The sequence below is a fragment of the Ranitomeya variabilis genome, chromosome 5 (assembly GCF_051348905.1).
Source record: "Ranitomeya variabilis isolate aRanVar5 chromosome 5, aRanVar5.hap1, whole genome shotgun sequence".
In the NCBI taxonomy this organism is placed as follows: domain Eukaryota; kingdom Metazoa; phylum Chordata; class Amphibia; order Anura; family Dendrobatidae; genus Ranitomeya; species Ranitomeya variabilis.
In genome coordinates, this window is record NC_135236.1 from 17,420,739 (window position 1) to 17,443,534 (window position 22,796).

At 40.6% G+C, this 22,796-nt stretch overlaps 2 protein-coding genes across 2 annotated transcripts in view; one reads left to right on the forward strand and one right to left on the reverse strand.

Annotated features, from left to right (window-relative positions):
• Positions 1-335: 335 nt before the first annotated feature.
• Positions 336-22,796, reverse strand: part of LOC143773250 (olfactory receptor 10A7-like) — a 43,136-nt gene continuing 20,675 nt past the window's right edge. The window contains exons 2-3 of the mRNA XM_077260741.1: positions 4,377-4,516; positions 336-1,306 (exon numbers count right to left, since the gene is read on the reverse strand). Coding sequence (XP_077116856.1) covers positions 356-1,306; positions 4,377-4,391 — 966 coding nt within the window. The 5' untranslated portion in view covers positions 4,392-4,516 and the 3' untranslated portion in view covers positions 336-355. The remainder of the gene's footprint in view (positions 1,307-4,376; positions 4,517-22,796) is intronic.
• Positions 14,883-16,923, forward strand: LOC143774652 (olfactory receptor 5G26-like). Its single transcript, XM_077262403.1, has 2 exons — positions 14,883-14,897; positions 15,979-16,923. The coding sequence occupies exons 1-2, from the start codon at positions 14,883-14,885 to the stop codon at positions 16,921-16,923; spliced, it is 960 nt and encodes a 319-aa protein (XP_077118518.1).

Below are 22,796 nucleotides of genomic sequence, written 5' to 3' on the forward strand. Positions count from 1 at the left end.
TGAGCAAAATTATTTGCAGTACTTTGGTCCTGTAGCCACGTCAGTAGACTTTGACAGCCAAACTAGAGCATTGTGAGCCTCTTCTAGCGGTGCCTCTTCTGATTAGCAATGTCATTAATATGTGGTGCAATTCACACATGAAATAATGAAATCAAACTTATCAAAAAAAGCACCAGAGATGCCGCTGATAAATAAAAAGTTTCACGGTGCTCAGGTCTGAACATGGACAACGGATGTGACTACTGGACCTGGACCCTGAAAATCTAATTACTCAACTCAAACGATGAATATTACAAGCAAATAAAATCCATTGGCACTCAAAGTCTAGTAAAATACTGTTTACCGTATAATTTTATCAATGGTTTATTTTATTACTGTTATACATTACACATTTATTGATTATTTCCTTTAGAGATTTCTTTATGTCCTTATTCCTCAGACTGTATATAATGGGGTTGACCAATGGAGTGAATACAGTATATAGCAGGGATAGGATCTTACTGATGTTCACAGTCTGCTCTCCTTTCGGGAAAAGATAAACGCTCAATAACGTACTGAAGAATATGGAGACCACAATGAGGTGGGCGCTACAGGTGGAGAAGGCTTTCTGTCTGCTGACATTGGACTGAAATCTCAAGATGGTGACAATTATTTTAGCATAAGATACAATAATAACCGCGAGAGGCATGAACAATACGATGAAACACATTACAAAGATCTCTAACTCAAGAGCGTAAGTACTGGAACAAGAATTTTCAAATAAAGGAACATAATCGCAGAAAAAGTGGTCAATGATATTTGGTCCACAGAAACTCAACATCGATATTGTTACAGAATACATCAATGCGACAGAAAAACCCATCGCCCAGCAAATGGTGGACAATATAACACAACGGTCCCTTGTCATGATAGTGGTGTAACGAAGGGGATTACAAATGGCCACATATCTGTCGTAGGACATCACAGTGAGAAGAAGACAGTCACATCCTTCTGAGACACAGAAAAAATATAACTGAGTCATGCAACGTGTAAGAGAAATTAGCTGTCCATTTTTCAGTAGAATGTGGAGCATACTGGGGACAATATCGATGGATAGCAAAAGGTCACTGATGGACAGGTGTGAGATGAAGAAGTACATTGGAGTGTGGAGGATCTTGCTGGTGGACACCACGGTGATGATCAGGAGATTCCCACATAATGTCCCACAGAAAGCCACCAGGAGAAGACAGAAGAGGAAGATAGTAGAATGGTAGTTGCTTTGAAATCCTAAAAGGAAAAAATGTGTTTCGGTGGTCAAATTGTTCACCTGAATCGATAGCAAAAGAAGAAAGTGAATAAGTAAAAACATTAATTCAAACAAATGTGTATGCATAATATAATACAGTGCAAGACCAGGAATACCCCTAATACCCTTTTTTAAGGGGTTATCTGGTCCAAATGAATAAGTCTGCAGTGACTCTGTGTGACTGCAGACTTATGAATCCCCCCAGCGCATGCACTGTCCATTGCAGGGATTCGTCGGTTTCCGATCCGGGATCGGAGGGTATGTATAAGTTATACAATCTCCTGGCCAGTGGGTGAAGCCTCGCTCTCCAGAGACTTGTATGGAGCAAGACTACACCCACTTTCCGGGGGTAAGTAAAACTCATACATACCCTCCAGTCCTGGGTTAGAAACCGGCGAATCCCTGCAGCACACAATACATGCGCTGGTGGGGGATGCATAAGTCTGCAGTCACACAGAGTGACTGCAGACTTACTGATTTGTCCTGGACAACCCAAGGACTTACAGTACAGTTATCTGTGAAACCCATTGCACCAAATGAAGAAAGAGTTTTCTTGGTTTCATCTCTTTGCTAAAAAAAAAGAGTGGGAGTTTAGGCCTGATTTGGATTTTTGTTTTATATGTACGAGTTCTGTATTTTTCACAGACGGAAAGTGTACCCATTATACTCTATGGAGCTATCCACATCGCCGTGTTTTTTTTTTGCAGACCTTGTGTCCTCAAAATAAAATAATCATAAAGAGACCTATTGTTACATACATGGAAATCACTGATGGAACTCCGATCTAAAACACTGAGGAAAATCCGTCCAAGTTTAAATGTAAGAGAAAACAATCACAAATATGTGAAGTAGGAGTAAATGGCAGTGATTTTGTTTCTGGTCATGAAGATCATTCTTAGACAGCTGAGAATCTGGCCCAAGGTCGCACAACACATCCGGACTCTGCAATAATGTAAAGCTCTGGTGGGTTCCGCTGTCATGAGATTTATATGGACAGCTAGTTTTATTTTAGAGCTTGTCTTTGCTGAATCTTATACTCAGAACGACAAGTATGGAAAGTGAGAACTCCAACACCAGGCCGGACCTCGGAGTAGGAGAGAATTTACTCTGCCTAATACCCTAAATAGTATTCTTCTAAGTGAAGAATAGGCACATACAAATACACCTTTTTATACAGAAAAAAAGTATCAGTCTGATTTTTTTCCCCCCAAGAAAGTTACTAAAAATAATGCCAAAAACAATAATCTCATTGTTAAATAATTGCCAAAAACCATTAACTAATATACAGGTGCTTCTCAAGAAATTAGAATATCATCAAAAAGTGAATTTATTTCAGTTTTTCAAAACAAAAAGTGAAACTCCTATATTATATAGAGTCATTACATACAGGGTGATCTATTTCACGTGTTTATTTCTGTTAATGTTGATGATTATGGCTTACAGCCAATGAAAACCCAAAAGTCATGATCTCAATAAATTAGAATAATTAACACAAAAATCCTGCAAAGACTTCCTAAGTGTTTATAAAAGTCCCTTAGTCTGTTTCATTAGGCTCCACAATCATGGGGAAGACTGCTGACCTGACAGATGTCCAGAAGGCGTCATTAACACACTCCACAAGGAGGGGAAGCCACAAAAGGTCATTGGTAAAGAAGCCGGCTGTTCACACAGTGCTGTATCCAAGAATATTAATGGAAAGTGGAGTGGAAGGAAAAAGTGTGGTAGAAAAAGGTGCACAAGCAATCGGGATAACCGCAGCCTGGAAAGGATTGTTCACAAAAGGCCATTCAAAAATTTGGGGGAGATTCACAAGGAGTGGACTGCTGCTGGAGTCATTGCTTCACCACACACAGACGTGTCCAGGACATGGGCTACAAGTGTCACATTCCTTGTGTCAGCCACTCGTGACCAATAGACAACGCCAGAAGCATCTTACCTGGGCCAAAGAGAAAAAGAACCGGACTGTTGTCAGTGGTCCAAGATTTTGTGTTCAGATGAAAGTAAATGTTGCATTTCATTTGGAAATCAAGGTCCAGAGTCTGGAGGAAGAGTGGAGAGGCCACAATCCAAGCTGCTGAAGGTCTAGTGTGAAGTCTCCACAATCAGTGATGGTTTGGGAGCCATGTCATCTGCTGGTGTTGGTCCAGTTTGTTATATCAAGGCCAAACCCGTCTACCTGGACATTGTAGAGCACTTCATGCTTCCCTCTGCCGACAAGCTTTTTGGAGATGGAAATGTCATTCTCCAGCAGGACTTGGCCCCTGTCCACACTGCCAAAAGTACCAATACCTGGTTTACAACCAACAGTATCACTGGGCTTGATTGGCAGCAAACTCGACTGACCTTAACCCCATAGAAAATCTATAAAATATAGGAGTTTAACTTTCTGTATTGAAGAACTGAAATAAATTAACTTTTGATGATATTCTAATTTTGTGAGACGCACCTGTAGATCTACTTGGTATCCTTGTAATCCCATAATTGCAGTGAACATTTTGCAAAGGGTTATCAATAAATGGTGTAAAATAAAATGAGTTCATTTGTGTTTTTTCTCGCATTTAACCCACAATAAAGGTTAATGTAACTGCAACACTTCTGTGTGTCGTGTAACCTGCAGCTTAACGTTTAGAAAACAAGTCCTCACCTGCAAAAGTTTTCAAAAAAGCAAAATGTTATGGCTGCTCCGATATTAAATGTTGGAATGATAAACTAAAAAAAAATGTGCAAAGAGAGTGTGAGTATACTGAAATGTGCAAGTCTTATCCTTCACAGCCCATATCTGCTTGGATGAGCCAATAATGACGTATATGTGCATAAATCAGACTCATTCATACGCTCTGGTCGCCAGCTGGTCTCACATATTCTCTCCGCCAACTATTTTATGATCTATGGTGTTAATCTTTCGCCACCTACATGTGTTCTGCCTCCTTCACCTCTTCATTAAACCATATAAAACCTTTCCTTTACACTTATTATAATCATAAGAATTAATATTCATAAATCAATGACCGCAAGCAGACCAACAATAATATTTCTATGTCATAAATGTTCATCCGCTCTCTAAGAGCTTCAACAATGAAAATGTACTTACATCAGATTCTCCCATCTTCCTGCATAATCAATTCTCTGTTACCGATATTGCCAAGTTCTCTCGTTGCTTGTGAATAACGATAGTTCTGGTCAATTAGATTTGGATGATGAGGACGCAGCTTTTTCCGGCATAGTGGTCTCCTGTGAGATCAGACACACAGTTACTCCCACTGTTTATATATATATACAGTAAAGGAAAGGGCTGTAAAAAACACTAGGACAAGTTTTCCATTACATCATGTGTCTCTTGTGTTCTAAACCACTAAAGAGGAAAACTTTTAATGATTAATAATGTTCTTAAAAGATCATAAAAGTTTAAAAAGTGAAACTTTATAAAAAGCATTCCACTTTAAAAAGTTTCTAACAGTTCAGGAGACTTTTCAGAATCATCTGTAACGTGTATGTACATGAGGAATAACACAATTTCTGGTCTGTATTTTTCAGTTCACTCTGAGCTGATGTGGTGACACTAGCTGTTGTGGCGTCTCCCATACACAGAGCACAGAGAGGGAATCCCAGTAATGCTTTGTGTAAAACATGCTCAGAAGCAGCACAAAGGACACTTTAAAGCAGTGATAATGGTGTGGCTGGGAATCCAGCGCACAGCAGCCATTTTAGGATTTTACAGCCTTAAAGCAGGAGGTCAAGAAAACTGATTATTACCGATAGATATTTAAAGAGCTATATGTGCTTGTGGTGTACATGTGCTTTATAGCAGCGAAATAAGAGGGCTGTCACTCTGCAAATAATAATTCAAAGATGCCAGTGACAGGGAGGTGCTGAACCTGCAGAGTCTGTGTGAGTGTGAAGGGAATTGGATGATCTGTGATTTGCTGTAGTAACTAGTGATGAGCGAATATACTCATTACTCAGGATTTCTCGAGCACGCTCGGGGGTCCTCCGAGTATTTTTTAGTGCTCGGAGTTTTAGTTTTTCTTGCCGCAGCTGAATGATTTACATCTGTTAGCCAGCATAAGTACATGTGGTGATTCCCTAGCAACCAGGCAACCCCCACACGTACTGTACTTATGCTGGCTAACAGATGTAAATCATTCAGCTGCGGCAAGAAAAACTAAAACTCCGAGCACTAAAAAATTCTTGGGCTGAAACTCTGCTGTGTGTAGCTAAAATGAGCCCCTGCAATGAGCGCCAACCACATTCTGCATTCGTCAATGACAAACATATGGGTCTCCTGCAGACTCAGGGAGTCATGCCAACCCATCGGTGTCCCATGATCATGTGACATGGGTGCAGATGGGCGGGATTAATGACTCGCTTCCGCCATGTGAAATGTCGCTGTCGGAGATTGACATGCTAAGGCTGGAGTCACACTTGCCGTATAAAAAATCTGTCCTATTTTGGCGGACAAGAATCGCAACAATGTTCTCTGAACAGTGATCCATATGTAATCCGTTTGCTATGTCATGATGCGATTTCCTTGCAACAAGTGAGTTCCGTATGGCATCCGTATGCAATGCGATTTTAGCATGAGCTTTTACAAACAGCAGTTCTCTGTATGTAAAATCTCAGGTTAACATCGCATTGTAATACAAAACTGTTGAGGAATCCAGCTCAGCGAGATAGTGAAAAAACCTTTTCTTTATTTACTTAGAAAATGTGCTCGGTGGATGATAAAAACATCAGCAATAACAAAGGATAAAATGCAATATCAACGCGTTTCTGGTGACCAAGCACCCTTAGTCATGATATCGGAGAGAAGAACTGTAGTTGTATGCCAATCAGTCAGAGGAAATGAAATATCATGACATTACACTGATAACTATCTCCTTGTCTGGGAGGGAGGATAGAAGAGATTAGAAGTATGTTGGATGAGCATGAATAGAAATTATTCTACTATGAGATTGTCTTGATGTTCAGCAAAAAGAAACAAGGCTCCTCAAGTCTACTCATCCTACTATCTGCAAGAGTGACCCTATTCCCTCACACCTTCTCCAGTCCCTCTCCCCAGCTGTCACTATTTACAAAAATATTAACTATTAACTAAAATATTTAACCTCTCTCTTTCTTCCGATATCTTTCTCTCCTCCTTCAAAAACGCAGTCATAAACCCATTTTTAAAAATATCTTCCCTGGATCAGGACTGCACTGCAAACTACAGCCCGGTCTCAAATCTCTACTCAACTCTAAACTTGTCTAATTAATTATCCCTCAGATAACGCTCTTTTTGACCATTTACAATCTGATTTTTGCTCTTTAAAATTATAAAGTGCTGCTGAATATTCCCGTGCTATAGAAATAAAAATGATTTTTATTGTTATAGCATTTACCCTCTACTGAAACTGCCCTCACTTAAATCTTTAGTGATCTACAAACAGATAATGGTCACTGCTCCCTGCTGGTCTCCTGGATCTTCATAACATTTGACACTTGGTTTAGAACACTTCCTGATGAAGGACAAAGGTCTGAAACGCATGTCGGGACGTGTGCCACACGTGATCTATCAACCATCAGGTAATCAGATCTTCCTGCATATCTATCTACCATGCTGCAGTTATCTCCCCTTTCTGCACACCGCACGGTTTCATTTTTCCCAGTAACCCTTTAGGGTCTGATCCAGCTACCGCGTCAAAACCACAAAGGTCATTACTTAATATTTTATAATAGCATTATAAAGTTGTATCTGGTTTTGATTTAGGCCCCCCTATCTACTTACAGTAACTACGGAAAGTATTCAGACCCCTTTAAATTTTTCATTCTTTGTTTCATTGCAGCCATTTTGTAAATTAAAAAAAAGTTCATTTTGTTCTCATTACTGTACACTGCACCTCATCTTGACTAAAAAAAACAGAAATGTAGAAATGTTTGCAAATTTAATAAAAAAGAAAAACTGAAAAAACACATGGTTATAAGTATTAAGACCATTTCCTCAGACACTAATATTTAAGTCCATTTCCTTTTGATCCTCCTTGAGATGGTAATACTCAGTAACTGGAGTCCAGCTGAGTTTAATTAAACTGATAGGACCTGATTTGGAAAGGCGCACACCTGTCTATATAAGACCTCACAGCTCACAGTGCATGTCAGACCAAATGAGAATCATGAGGTCAAAGGAACTGGCCAAGGATCTCAGAGACAGAATTGTAGCAAGGCACAGATCTGGACAAGGTTACAACATAATTTCTGCAGTACTCAAGGTTCCTAAGAGCACAGTGGCCTCCATAATCCTAAAATGGAAAAAGTTTGGGACCACCAGAAGTCTTCCTAGACCTGGCCGTCCAGCCAAACTGAGCAATCAGAGGAGAAGAGCCTTGGTGAGAGAGGTAAAGAAAAACCCCAAGATCACTGTGGCTGAGCTCCAGAGATGCAGTAGGGAGAAGGGAGAAAGTTCCACAAAGTCAACTGTCACTGCATCTCTCCACCAGTTGGGCCTTTATGGCAGAGTAGCCCGATGGAAACCTTTATTCAGTACAAGACATATGAAAGCCGCATAGAGTATGCTAAAAAACACATGAAGGACTCCTAGTGTATGAGAAATAAGATTCTCTGGTCTGATGAGATGAAGATAGAGTTTTTTGGTGATAATTCTAAGCGGTATGTGTGAAGAAAACGAAGCACTGCTCATCACCTGCCCAATACAATCCCAACAGTGAAACAGGGTGGAGGTAGCATCATGCTATGGGGGTGTTTTTCAGCTGCAGGGACAGGACGACTGGTTGTCATTGAAGGAAACATGAATGTGGCCAAGTACAGAGATATCCTGGATGAAAACCTCTTCCAGAGTGCTCTGGACCTCAGACTTGGCCAAAGGTTCACCTTCCAACAAGACAATGACACAGCTAAAATAACAAAGGAGCGGCTTCAGAACAATTCTTTGACCATTCTTGACTGGCCCAGCTAGAGCCCTGACCTAAACCCAGTTGAGCATCTCTGGAGAGATCTGAAAATGGCGTCCACCAAGGTTCACCATCCAACCTGATGGAACTGGAGAGGATCTGCAAGGAAGAATGGCAGAGGATCCCCAAATCAAGGTGTGAAAAACTTGTTGCATCATTCCCAAGAAGACTCATGGCTGTACTAGCTCAAAAGGGGCTTCTACTCAATACTGAGCAAAGGGGCTGAAGACTTATGACCATGTGATATTTCGGTTTTTCTTTTTTAATAAATTTGCAAAAATTACTACATTTCAGTTTTTTTCAGTCAAGATGGGGTGCAGAGTGTACATTAATGAGAAAAAAATTAACTTTTCTGAATTGAACAAATGGCTGCAATGAAACAAAGAGTGAAAAATGTAAAGGGCTCTGAATACTTTCCGTACACACTGTACTTACTATATGGGACGATTGTTAACATAGCAGCAGTTTTATGATATGTCTTCAGGATATATACTACATAGCATGTTTATTTAATTTTGTGATATATATTTTTCACCTGGTGGTCACTGAAGGTCATTTATGACTTTTTTAATATAAACAAGTATGCTTCACTTTTATCTGTGTGTGCACCTCTGTGCACGGTGTTACCACTTACCAAGTTTTGCATAAATAAAGGTATTTTACTTTTATGGTTGTTCCTATCCTTCCTTGACCACATGTTCGGCTTTCTTCTTTTGGTCCTCAGCATTTGACACTGGGGATCACCGGCTTCTCCTCACTATGCTCCGCTCTATCCACCTCTAGGACACCGCTTTCTCCTGGTTCTCCTCCTACTTCTCTGACCGCTCCTACAGTGGATCACTTGCCAGCTCTTCATCCCCTCCCCTTCCCCTTACTGTCAGGATTCCTCAGGGCTCATTCCAAGGCCTCCTCCTCTTCTCTCTTTACACCACCACTATTTGTTTTCAGCACCATTTCTATGCTGATGACATCCAAATACACACTTCTTCTCTTGACATCTCCCCCACATTACTACAAAATACTAGTGAATGTCTGTCTGCCGTCTCTAGCATCATGTCCTCCCTCTATTTAAAACTGAACTCTGCTTGTATCTCCCCTGTACTAACCTACTTAAACTTGAAAGTGCCATCTCCATGGGTGGTTCTACCATAACTTCCAAACACCATGCCCGCTACCTTGGGGTGATTGTAGACTCAGATTTCTCTTTCACTCCTTATATCTGATCACTTGCTCTCTCATGTCACCTACTCCACAAAACATCTCATTTCTTACCTTCGACTCTGTGAAAACTCTTACTGTTGCACTGATTAATTCTCACCTTGACAACCTCAACTCTCTACTGTTCAATTTCCCTCCTTTTTACAATCTCCTCTGTCCAGTCTATCATGAATGCAGGATCATATTTCTACCACTACACCACTTCAACCGCTACACTGACGCCACCACCATCAGCCATCACTATTACACACAAAACTCTTCACAGTTCTGCAGCATCCTTCATCTCTTCCCTCATCTCAGTCTACCACCCTATCTGTCCTCTTCACTCAACTAAAGACTAGTGTTGAGCATTCCGATACCGCAAGTATCGGGTATCGGCCGATACTTGCGGTATCGGAATTCCGATACCGAGTTCCGATACTTTTGTGGTATCGGGAATCGGTATCGGGATTGATATCAATGTGTAAAATAAAGAATTAAAATAAAAAATAGGGATATACTCACCTCTCCGGCGGCCCCTGGACTTTACCGCCGTAACCGGGAGCCGTTGTTCCTAAGAATGCGCGCTTGAAAGACCTTAGATGACGTCGCGGCTTCTGATTGGTCGCGTAGCGGTCGCGTGACCGCTACGCGACCAATCACAAGCCGCGACGTCATCTAAGGTCTTTCAAGCGCGCATTCTTAGGAACAACGGCTCCCGGTTACGGCGGTAAAGTCCAGGGGCCGCCGGAGAGGTGAGTATATCCCTATTTTTTATTTTAATTCTTTATTTTACACATTGATATGGATCCCAGGGCCTGAAGGAGAGTTTCCTCTCCTTCAGACCCTGAGAACCATCAGGATACCTTCCGATACTTGGTGTCCCATTGACTTGTATGGGTATCGGGTATCGGTATTGGCGATATCCGATACTTTTCGGGTATCAGCCGATACTATCCGATACCGATACTTTCAAGTATCGGATGGTATTGCTCAACACTCCTAAGACCTAAGACTAACATCTTCTATAATCCGAACCTCCCTCTCCAATCTCCAGGACTTCACTCATGCTGCACTAGTTTTCTGGAATGCTCTACCCCAGACAATACGGTTAATTCTCACTATCCATAGTGTCAAGAGTGCTCTCAAAACACATTTCTTTAGAATGGCCTATCACATTACCTCACCAATCTAATCAACTATCCCCTGTTCTCTCTTCGACGTTCTTAGTAGCACTTTGCCTCTGCAGTTGTACAAATCCTGGCTGGTGACTGGTTTATGCAGCGTTATTTGAAGTTCCCAATTTTTATATGAATGGTTGGACCATCACAACACAACACAAGCACTTTATTTTTACCTTCAGTGTTACCCCTATCTCCCCACAGATTGTAAGCTTGGGAGCAGGACCCTCACTGTTTGTACAAGTCCATTCTGAATTGTAAAGTGCTGCAGAATATGTTAGTGCTGTAAAATGAAAACTTAATTATTATTATTAGTTACTGTTCTTCTGGATCTGCTACTTGGCCAGGACTTAGAAACATTTATGGATGTTACATTCATTCCTGTGTTTTACTTTTTGGTATTTTCCCTGTGCAGATTGGTCAGAGCCAGCCAGGGCCAGACATACAATATGTGCCGCTGGTTACCTGCACAGGGCCTATGATGAAGGCCCACCCAGATTGCATTCTTCTCAGTTAGGATGCTGTTTACCAAAGTATCTAAATAGTATTATTATTATTTACAGGAATATTGCATTGATTGTTTGGTACGTGAAGATAAATCTGTATGTAAGAAAGTACATCATGTTCCAAATTATTATGCAAATGACATTTTTCTCGGATTTTCCTAAATGGTCGGTGCAAATGACAGTCAGTCTAATAAAAGTCATCACCTGTTAGATTATACATCGAATTTTATTGAAGAAACCTCCCAATGATAACAGTATAATCTCCAAAATGAATAAAACCCCACAATGCACTGTTCCAAATTATTAGGCCCAGTAGAATTTCTAAACATTTGATATAAAGAACTGAAAATGCTCATTTGTGGAATTTGCAGCATTAGGAGGTCACATTCACTGAACAAAAAAAGGTATTTAACTCCAAAACATCCTCACAGGCCACATTACATGGTAACATAGGACTCTTCTTTGATGTCACCTTCACAATTCTTGCATCCATTGAACTTGTGAGTTTCTGGAGAGTTTCTGCTTGTATTTCTTCCCTCCCAGAGCTGCTGTTTGGATGTGAACGGCCTCCCACCCTCATAGATCTTTGGCTTGATGATCCTCCAAAGGTTCTCTATAGGGTTGAGGTCAGGGGAAGATGGTGGCCACACCATGAGTTTATCTCCTTTCATGCCCATAGCAGCCAATGACTCAGAGGTTTTCTTTGCAGCATGAGATGGGGCATTGTCAGCATGAAGATGATTTTGCTCCTGAAGGCACGTTTCTGCTTTTTATACCATGGAAGAAAGTTGTCAGTCAGAAACTCTATATACTTTGCAGAGGTCATTTTCACACCTTCAGGAACCTTAAAGGGCCCTACCAGCTGTTTCTCCATGATTCTGGCCCAAAACATGACTCCTCCACCTCCTTGCTGACGTCGTAGCCTTGTTGGGACATGGTGGCCATCCACCAACCATCCACTACGCCATCCATCTCAACCATCCAGGGTTGCTCGACACTCATCAGTAAACAAGACTGTTTGGAAATTAGTCTTCATGTATGTCTGGGCCCAATGCAACCATTTCTGCTTGTGAACACTGTTTAGGGGTGGCCGAATAGTAGGTTTATGCACAACAGCAAGCCTTTGAAGGATCCTACACCTTGAGGTTCGAGGGACTCCAGAGGCACCAGCAGCTTCAAATAACTGTTTGCTGCTTTGTAATGGTATTTTGGCAGCTGCTCTCTTAATCCGATGAATTTGTCTGGCAGAAACCTTCCTCATTATGCCTTTATCTGCATGAACTCTGTCTTTGCTCAGATTCAGTCACAAATCTCTTCACCATACGATGATCACTCTTAATTTTTCGTGAAATATCTAATGTTTACATACCTTGTCCAAGGCATTGCACTATTTAACGCTTTTCAGCAGCAGAGAGATCCTTTTTAGTTCCCATATTGCTTGAAAACTGTGGCCTGCTTAATAATGTGGAACATCATTTTTAAGTAGCTTTACTTTAATTAGAATCACCTGGTAAACTAATTATCCCATGTGTTTAAGATTGATTTCAGTGATCCATTGAGCCCTGAGACACAATACCATCCACGAGTTTATTTGAAAAACAAAACAACTAAATCCTTGTGACACTTAAATCCAATTTGCATAATAATTTGGAACATGGTGTATTTCTATATTCCTTTCAATTAATGATAAGCTAAAAATGAAAAAAATTCTTATTCTACAATTATTAAAAAATATTTGAAAAATATTGAAAAATATGTATAATAGTCTAATTTTAATGCACTACATTTTAATTCACATATACATTTGATATCGCTGTATACAACAATAGAATGTAGTGAATAAATTATTTCTGGTAATCTGTAAATGGCACAAATAAATGATGTGATTGTTTTATATCCTTCATTAAACCTATGAAAAGTTAACACAGATGTTATGGTTAAAGAAGTGTTTTGTGAAAATGGACTTAAAAACCTGTAGCTAGTCTCCTAAAAAGAACGAATTGTGTGAAGAACAAAAAAAAAGTTATGCCTCTTCCAACTATGAATGAAGCAAAGAAATGGAAAGTAGGGAAAAGTAAAGAAGAGGAGAGGAAAGGAAAGGAAAGAAGAGGAGAGGAAAGAAGAGGAGAGGAAAAGAAAGGAAAGTAGGGGAAAGTAAAGAAGAGGAAAGGAAAGGATAGATGAGGAGAGGAAAGAAGAGGAGAGGAAAGGAAAGGAAAAAAGAGGACAGCAAAGGAAAGTAGGGGAAAGTAAAGAAGAGGAGAGGAAAGGAGAATAGAGGAAAGGAAAGAAGAGGAGAGGAAAGGAGAGTAGAGGAAAGGCAAGGAAAGAAAAGGAAGGAAAGGAAAGGAAAGGAAAGAAGAGGAGAGGAAAGGAATGGAAAGAAGAGGAGAGGAAAGAAGAGGAGAGGAAAAGAAAGGAAAGTAGGGGAAGTAAAGAAGAGGAAAGGAAAGGATATATGAGGAGAGGAAAGAAGAGGAGACAAAAGGAAAGGAAAAAAGAGGACAGGAAAGGAAAGTAGGGGAAAGTAAAGAAGAGGAGATAAAAGGAGAATAGAGGAAAGGAAAGGAAAGAAGAGGAGATGAAAGGAGAGTAGAGGAAAGGAAATAAAAGGAAAGAAGAGGAAAGGAAAGGAAAGAAGAGGAGGGGAAAAGAGAGTAGAGGAAAGGAAAGAAAAGGAGAATAAAGTAGAGGAAAGGAAAGAATAAAATAGGAAAGGAAAGGAGAGGAAAGTAGAGATAAAGAAAGAAGAGGAGAGTGAAGAAGAGGAAAGGAAAGGAAAAAAAGGAGAGGAAAGGAAAGTAGGGGATAGTAAAGAAGAGAAGAGACAAGGAGAGTAGAGGAAAGGAAAGGAAAGAAGAAGAGAGGAAAGGAAAGTAGAGGAAAGGAAAGAAGAGGAGAGTGAAGAAGAGGAAAGGAAAGCAAAGAAGAGGAGATGAAAGTAGAGGAAAGGAAAGAAGAAAAGAGGAAAGGAAATGATAGAAGAAAATCATGTCTGTTGTGCATATGTATGTGTTGTGTATTTGTGCATGTTTTATACATACTTGTATACATGTGTGTAATGTTTTAATGTATACTTTTTATTTTCTTTCTAACCGTTTGATGTCCTTTAATGGTTCTATAAAGTGTCATTTTTCTGGTTCCATGCAAAACTTTGAGTAGCATTCAATTGCACTGGAATATATTCTTCTTTCTTATCTCAGGGCGTTGGATCAGAAATGTCAATGACCTGACTCTGCATAGATCTGCAGATAAGCTATAGTAGTTTTCTTTGTCATTTAAAATGTTATTCAATAAAAGGTAATAGTAAGTCTTGTCTAAATTTTAGGCCTTTTCAAAGCCTTTATGCCACTTTTCTGGTGTAAAACGTTGATGTGTTAGTTCTTGTTGTTCTTTTTACTAGATGGAATAGATAACCAACATATATCTTATATGGTATATTTCTTTTATGACTTTCTTTATCTTGGGAGTGACCACTTAACAATTACCAGTTTATTTTTTTAATCCTTAATGGATTAGTACACAGAAAATCCCTGACGTGACGCAATCATCTCCGTAGAATTACTCTACTGAACACAACACCTATAAAGACAGGCAGCGCTTTATCCTCTGTGTTTATGGAAAGTCTTTATGTCTCATCTACACAAATCCACATGAGCAGATAAATCTGGATTATTTGAATAAAATAAAAACAAGCAGGAAAAATGCTGAGAAATGAAATTTAGGTTTCACACATTTCATTTTAATTTGTTTGGGAAAGAAAAGGATCATGAAAATTTTTGATGTAAGTATTCACCTGAGTGTTTAGATGAGTTCATATTTGGAAAGTCATAAATCATTTTCTAAATTCAATATAATGTCTATTATTATTTTTACCCATGAAATGTCCGGATTATAAAAGAAGTGCTTGAGTGTTGCAATGAGCTTTGGGGTCAGGAAAGCAGAATGATGTCAGAGGAGCGGGATTTGATGACCGATCACATTGCATTCCTGGTTACCTTGATCAGGGCTCAGAGATCCTGGAAAGCTATGTTGAGAAAAACATGAAATATTGGAAGATGGCCCTGATACATAAGACTTGCATTGTGCAGACCACTTTTAATGAATGGGTTTATAACTGCTAGGCCTCTACGCCACTCATTTACTCCAACTCACCAAATTTACTCCACCTAAGTGGCGTAGCTTTTCATGAACAAGGTTTGTGGGCTTAGACTCGCTGTGTCATAACACTGGATATGCTCTGTTGGCTGCTACTGGCATGAAAACAACAAAACTGAGTACAATTTTGGGAATCTTGTTCACCAACTTTGGTAAATGACTGGCAAAACAACCAGTTTGCGGATATCATTAATTAGGAGGTTGAGTGAAATTGTAGACAGCTTTCAAATAAGAGATTGACAGCTGTCTGGAGACCTTTGGATTAAAGGTTGGGTGGGATTTTGGCTGGTCAACTGAGAAGATGCACACAACTTATTGGTTGTGTACAAGACTACGAGGACGCCCTGATATTGATTGTTTGGTAAAAAGCCCTTGGACCGTCCTCTTTCCTTGTAACTTTACTTTGCTCAAATCATCCATTGAGTAAAGCGTGCTTTTGGCAATAATAGGGACAGATGCATGTATATATTAATTCTGTGTGAAAAGCCAAAGTATTCAAAGGTAAACTGTTAAAAATAACTTAATTTGTGTATGCTCATGACTTGGATGCCTCACATTTTGGATTAATAGCTTAATCCCTAAAAACATCTCGTCTCCAGGTTATAGAGTGCTTCCAGCAGAAAAGCCTTATCATAAGGACCTCATGACGACCTCTTAAGGACCTTTTTGTTACCTTATCATTGTCTTTTTTATGTACTTTTAAACAGGAACAAAATCAAACTACTGTGAATGGATTTTATCTTTTAGGATTTCAAGCTAGTTACACTTTAAGAATAATTCTTGTCTTCCTACTCTTTCTGGTTTACTGTGGGACAATATGTGGGAACCTCCTGATCATCACCCTGGTGTCCACCAGCAAGAACCTCCACACTCCAATGTACTTCTTCATCTCACAACTGTCCATCAGTGACATCTTGTTGACCACTAACATTGTCCCCAACACTCTTCACATCCTACTGAATAATGGAGGAACCATTACTTCTATTGGTTGCATTACTCAATATTGTTTGTACTGCTCCTCGGAAGCGTTTGAGTGTTTTATCCTCACGGTGATGTCTTATGACAGATACGTCGCCATTTGTAATCCTCTCCACTATACTTTCATCATGACAAGTGAATATTGTGTGAAACTCTCCGTTATATGCTGGTTGGGAGGTTTCTCCATTACACTGAGTGACATGTTAACAACTTCGACGCTAAACTTTTGTGGCCCTAATATCCTTGACCATTTCTTCTGTGATCTCATCCCATTGTTAGATATTGCCTGTTCTAATATCTTTACAGTTCAGCTAGATATCTATTTGATCAGCATTCCTTTAGTAATCATCCCAACCATTATCATTGTTATCTCTTATGGTAAAATCATTTTTACTATTTTAGGAATTCCATCTAATACCGGTAGACAGAAGGCCTTCTCCACCTGCAGCTCCCACCTCATTGTGGTCTCCTTATTCTACTGGACTATTTTTGGTGTTTATATTTTTCCAACAAAAGGACAAACCCTGAACATTAGTAAAATGATGTCATTACTCTATACTGTATTTACCCCTATGATTAATCCCATTATATACAGTTTAAGAAATAAGGATATTTGGAAAGCCTTACAGTTAACGAAAAAGAAGCTGGGACTGGCAATGAGCGTTGTGGAGTAAAGCTCCAGCTGGAGTGGGGCAAATGGAACAACAGTGAGAAAGAGCTTCTCTTTACTAGATCTCCATATTATCTCATGGGCAAGAATGCAGAACTTGGGCGATCTAATAACCATGTATAAGTATATAAGGGGACAATACAAATATCTCGCTGAGGATCTGTTTATACCAAGGAAGGTGACGGGCACAAGGGGGCATTCTCTGCGTCTGGAGGGGAGAAGGTTTTTCCACCATCATAGAAGAGGATTCTTTACTGTTAGGGCAGTGAGAATCTGGAATTCCTTGCCTGAGGAGGTGGTGATGGCGAACTCAGTCGAGGGGTTCAAGAGAGGCCTGGATGTCTTCCTGGAGCAGAACAATATTGTATCATACAATTATTAGGTTCTGTAGAAGGACGTAGATCTGGGGATTTATTATGATGGAATATAGGCTGAACTGGACGGACAAATGTCTTTTTTCGGCCTTGCTAACTATGTTAACTTGGGTCTGCTTTAGAAGATTTTACTCATATCTTCAGTTATTATTTCCATTTTTTGTTCCATTTTTGGAAATAAAATGAGCCTGTCCATTCTTTGACATGGGGGCAGAAATGTTCTAAACCATAACTAATGATAGTAAAGACAAAAACCTCAGTGACGTGTTGTAAACATCACAATGGGGCTTAAGAGTGGCCCATTCGCAAACAAACAAAAAGCAAACGCACTCCAAACTATGTAGAAACGCGCGTCGGGGTATTTGGGGTATCCAAACCCGGTCTTGAACCCTCCCTGCCTTTGGTAAGGATTTTTCTATCCCCTGTTTCGTATGTTGACAGAGCGATGAGAGTTACTACAGGGTGATCTGGCTTGCCATTTATGTAATCATTGCACAAATTGGGCAGATGCAATTGTTAGGGTCCTTTCTTTCTGTGTCTTTTTCCTGCAGATATGTTTTTTGATTTATTGGATGATATTATTTATTATGTATTTTTTGGGGATTTTGAATTATTAACAAATTTACTATTTTGTTATACCTGATTGCTCCTAGTTTCTCCTTTTGATACGTAACTAATGTTTGCACAATCAGTTGTAAAAGAGGAGTAATTCCCATCTGCTGACCACTGCGGACAATCATCCATAATAGGAAAATCCTGGGTCCTGCGCCAGATAAACAGTCAAAGTGAGTCAAAACTGGAATCCAACTATCACCAAACAATTAGAATATTAAATTAGCTTAGAAACATTATTTATTGATATGCTCACAATCACTTTATTAATAAATAAGGTTTTTAATATAGTAATTGTTTGGTAGTTATAAATTGTAAATTGTAATTGTACACCAAAAGTATATATCTGTTTTGCTTCATCTGTCACTAATCGATTTTTTTTGTAAATAACGATTAGTGATCAGCGAGTGTACTCATTGCTCGGATTTTCCTGAGCACGCTGGGGTGACCTCCCAGTATTTGTTAGTGGTCGGAGATTAAGTTTTCATCGCGGCAGCTGAATGATTTACAGCTACTAGCCTGTAAAAGAGAAATTCAACATAATTTAGATGTGATTATTTTGAAGATAATCTGTCACCTAATCTGAGCGTAACATAATGTAGAGACAGAGACTCTGATTCCAATGATGTGTCACTTACTGGGTTGTTTACTGTAGCTTTGATAAAATCACTGTTTTATCAGCAGGAGATTATCATTAGGTACTAATAAACCTTCTGCAGGGTACTCAAGCATAATCATGAGCCCTGTACCTGCCTGTCCCAACTTCTGATTGGCTGTAAACACTGCGCATGGGCAGAAAGCTGCCAATCAGTGGCGTGGGCAGGGTTAGACACAACTCAACATTCAGAGAACTGGAAGACCTGCAGCAGAAGAAACAGGGATTTTATCAAAGTGGCAGCAAGCTGCCCAGTGAGTGACACATCACTGGAATCAGGGCTTCTGCCTCTACATTATGCTGCTCTCAAATGGGATCTCAAGAACGTGGTGATGAACCCCTTTAAGGCTCTATCGAAAAGAAAATAATGTGCCAAGAGGTTCAAGGTTCATTTATGAATCACCCTTTATAAATGATTCACTTGTGTTTAGAAGAGATATATATTTAATTGTTCTGTGGGTCTAATCACAAGATTAATACATAAAATATAGCAGGAATGCTTTCATGGTGAGTCTGGCGACCAAAAATATTATCAATAAAATTAGAAACAGTTTAATGAATATAAAGAATCACCAGAAGGATCAATCCACCATGTACAGATTAACCCCTTAACCCCCAAGGGAGGTTTGCACGTTAATAACCGGGCCAATTTTTACAATTCTGACCACAGTCCCTTTATGAGGTTATGACTCTGGAACGCTTCAATGGATCCTGATGATTCTGACATTGTTGTACAATTTGTCCTGAGTACATTGATACCCCATATGTGGGGGTAAACCACGGTTTGGGCGCATGGCAGAGCTCGGAAGGGAAGGAGCGCCATTTGACTTTTCAATGCAAAATTGACAGGAATTGAGATCGGATGCCATGTTTCGTTTGGAGAGCCCCTGATGTGCCTAAACATTGAAACCCCCCACAAGTGACACCATTTTGGAAATAGATCCTTTAAGGTACTTATCTAGATGTGCGATGAGCACTTTGACCCACCAAGTGCTTCACAGAAGTTTATAATGTAGAGCCGTAATAATAAAAAATTATATTTTTTTCACAAGAATGATGTTTTTGCCCCCAGTTTTTTATTTCCCCAAGGGTAACAGGAAAAATTGTACCCCAAAAGTTGTCATAAAATTTGTCCTGAGTACGCTGATACCCCATATATGGGGGGGAACCACCGTTTGGGCGCATGACAGAGCCCCGAAGGGAAGGAGCGCCATTTGGAATGCAGACTTAGATGGAATGGTCTGCAGGCGTCACATTGCGTTTGCAGAGCCCCTAATGTACCTAAACAGTAGAAACCCCCACAAGTGACCCCATATTGGAAACTAGACCCCAAATGAACTTCTCTAGATGTGTTGTGAGAACTTTGAACCCCCAAGTGCTTCACTACAGTTTATAACGCAGAGCCGTGAAAATAAAAAATCTTTTTTTTCCACAAAAATTATTTTTTAGCCTCAAGTTTTGTATTTTCCCAAGGGTAACAAGAGAAATTGGACCCCAGAAGTTGTTGTCCAATTTGTCCCGAGTACGCTGATACCCTATATGTTGGGGTAAACCCCTGTTTGGGCGCACGGGAGAGCTCGGAAGGGAAGGAGCACTGTTTTACTTTTTCAACGCAAAATTGGCTGGAATTGAGATCGGACGCCATGTCATGTTTGGAGACCCCCTGATGTGCCTGGACAGTGGAAATACCTCAATTCTAACTCCAACCCGAGCTCTAACACACCCCTAACCCTAATTCCAACCCTTATCCCAACCATAAATGTAATCCAAACCCTAACCCTAACTGTAGCCAAAAACCGTAACCCTAATAGGAAAATGGAAATAAATACATTTTTTTTAATTTTATTATTTTTTCCTAACTAAGGGGGTGATGAAGGGGGGTTTGATTTACTATTTATAGAGGTTTTTTAGCAGATTGTTATGATTGGCAGCTGTCACACACTAAAAGACGATTTTTATTGCAAAAAATAGTTTTTGTTTGTCGACATTTTGAGAGCTATAATATTTCCATATTTTAGTCCACAGAGTCATGTGAGGTCTTGTTTTTTGCGGAACTAGTTGCCGTTTTAAATGGTACCATTTTCGGACACGTGACATTTTTTGATCGCTTTTTATTCTGATTTTGGTGAGGCAGAATGACCAAAAACCAGCTATTCGCAAATTTCTTTTGAGGGGGTGTTTATACCGTTCCGCGTTTGATAAAATTGATTGGGTCAGTACAATTACAGCGATACCCACTTACATCATTTTTTTATGTTTTGGCGCTTTTACATGATAAAAACTATTTTGTATAAAAAATAATTATTTTTGCATCGCTTTATTCTGAGGACTATAATTAAAAAAAAATTTCGCTGATGATGCTGTATGGCGGCTCGTTTTTTTGCGGGACAAGATGTCATTTTCAGCGGTACCATGTTTATTTATGTCCATCTTTTTGATCGCGTGTTATTCCACTTTTTATTCGGCAGTATGATAATAAAGCGTTGTTTTTTTACTTTTTTTTTTCTTTTTTTTAACAGTGTTCACTGAAGGGGTTAACTAGTGGGACAGTTTTATAGGTCGGGTTGGTACGGACGCGGCAATACTAAATATGTGTAATCTTATTTTTTTTTTTATTATTTATATAAAGAAATGTAATTATTGGAACAATATTTATTTATTTTTTTTATTTAGGAATTTTTTTTAAATATTTTCTTTTACATTGTCCCAGGGTGGGACATCACTTTATAGTTTCAGATCGCTGATCAGACACTTTGCAAAGCACTATGTCAAATCAGCGATCTTACAGGCAATGCAGGAGGCTTGCCGGTGCCTGCTCTCAGCAGGAGCTCACAAGCCACCTCCCTGCAGGACCCGGAAGGCCCCGCCGTGGCCATTTTGGATCCGGGCCTGCAGGGAGGAGGACGGAGGAGACGCTCAGAACAGCGTGATCACATCGCGTTGTTCTGAGGGTCTCAGGGAAGCACACAGGGAGCCCCTCCCTGCGCGATGCTTCCCTATGCTGCCGGAACGCTGCGATCATGTTTGATCGCAGTGTTCTGGGGGTTAATGTGCCAGGAGCCTACAGGGCTCGCCTATGACGTACTATCCCGTCCCTTGGAATTAAGTCCCAGGTCACCTCGATGGGATGGTACGTCATATGGCAGAAAGGGGTTAAATACATTTTAGAAAGATTTCATACTTAAAAAAAGCCAGAAAATCATTAGAAATCAAAGGGAGTTTTGAACGCGACCTGATATATAACATTCATCCGAGTCACATTAGTGAGACTTATTTGTCCTGTTGTAGCTCCCACAATTAAAAATAACACCCAGGAATGAAGATTTAGAAATACACAGATCCCAGCTTTGTTTAAACCTTTCAGAGATGAAAATCAGACAAAAAAGAGAATGACGCTGACATCCAGTTATCGAAAACTGCATCCGTTCTGAAATCCCCATGGATTCTTTAAACAGACTCAGGCCAGATTAACCCCCCACCCAGAATATACCTGGGGTTAAAGCAGCCTAGCCCAGAATATACCCCTCCGAGTCAGAATATACCCCAGCTGCTGTAGATCAGATTTGTCATGCTTTTGAAAACCATTGAGTGATATACTTAATAACGGGGCCCCAGTCAGTGCACAGGGGACCCAGGCAGCACACAGGGGCCAAAGGCAGCGCTCAGGGGGGCAGAGACAGCGCATGGGGCCCCAGACAGCACAAAATGCCCCAGACATGGCACAGTGGCCCCAGACATCGCACAGGAATGAGTGATTTACTCAAGAACAGGGCCCCAGGCAGCGCCCAGGGGGCAGAGACAGCGAATGGGGTCTCAGGCAGCACATGGGGCCCTGTGCGCTGTCTCTTCCCCCCTTGCACACTGTCTCTCCCCCCTGTGCGCTGTCTTTGCCCCCTGTGTGCTGTCTTGGGTCCCATGCGCTGTCTGTGCCCCTCTGTGCACTGCCTGGGGCCCTTGTATGCTGCCTGGGGCCCCTGTGTGCTGCTTGATGCCCCTGTGTGCTGCCTGGGGCCCCTGTGTGCTTCCTGGGGCCCTGTGTACTGCCTGAGGCCCCCATGTTCTCCCTGGGGACCTATGCACTGCCATGGGGCCCTTTTTGCTGCCTGGGGCCACTGTGCGCTGCCTGGGGCCTGTGCGCCTGGAGCCCCCATGTGCTGCCTGGGACCCCTTCCCTGTCTCTGCCCCACATGTGCAGCCTGGGGCCACTGTGTGCTGCCTGGGGCTCAGTGTGCTGCC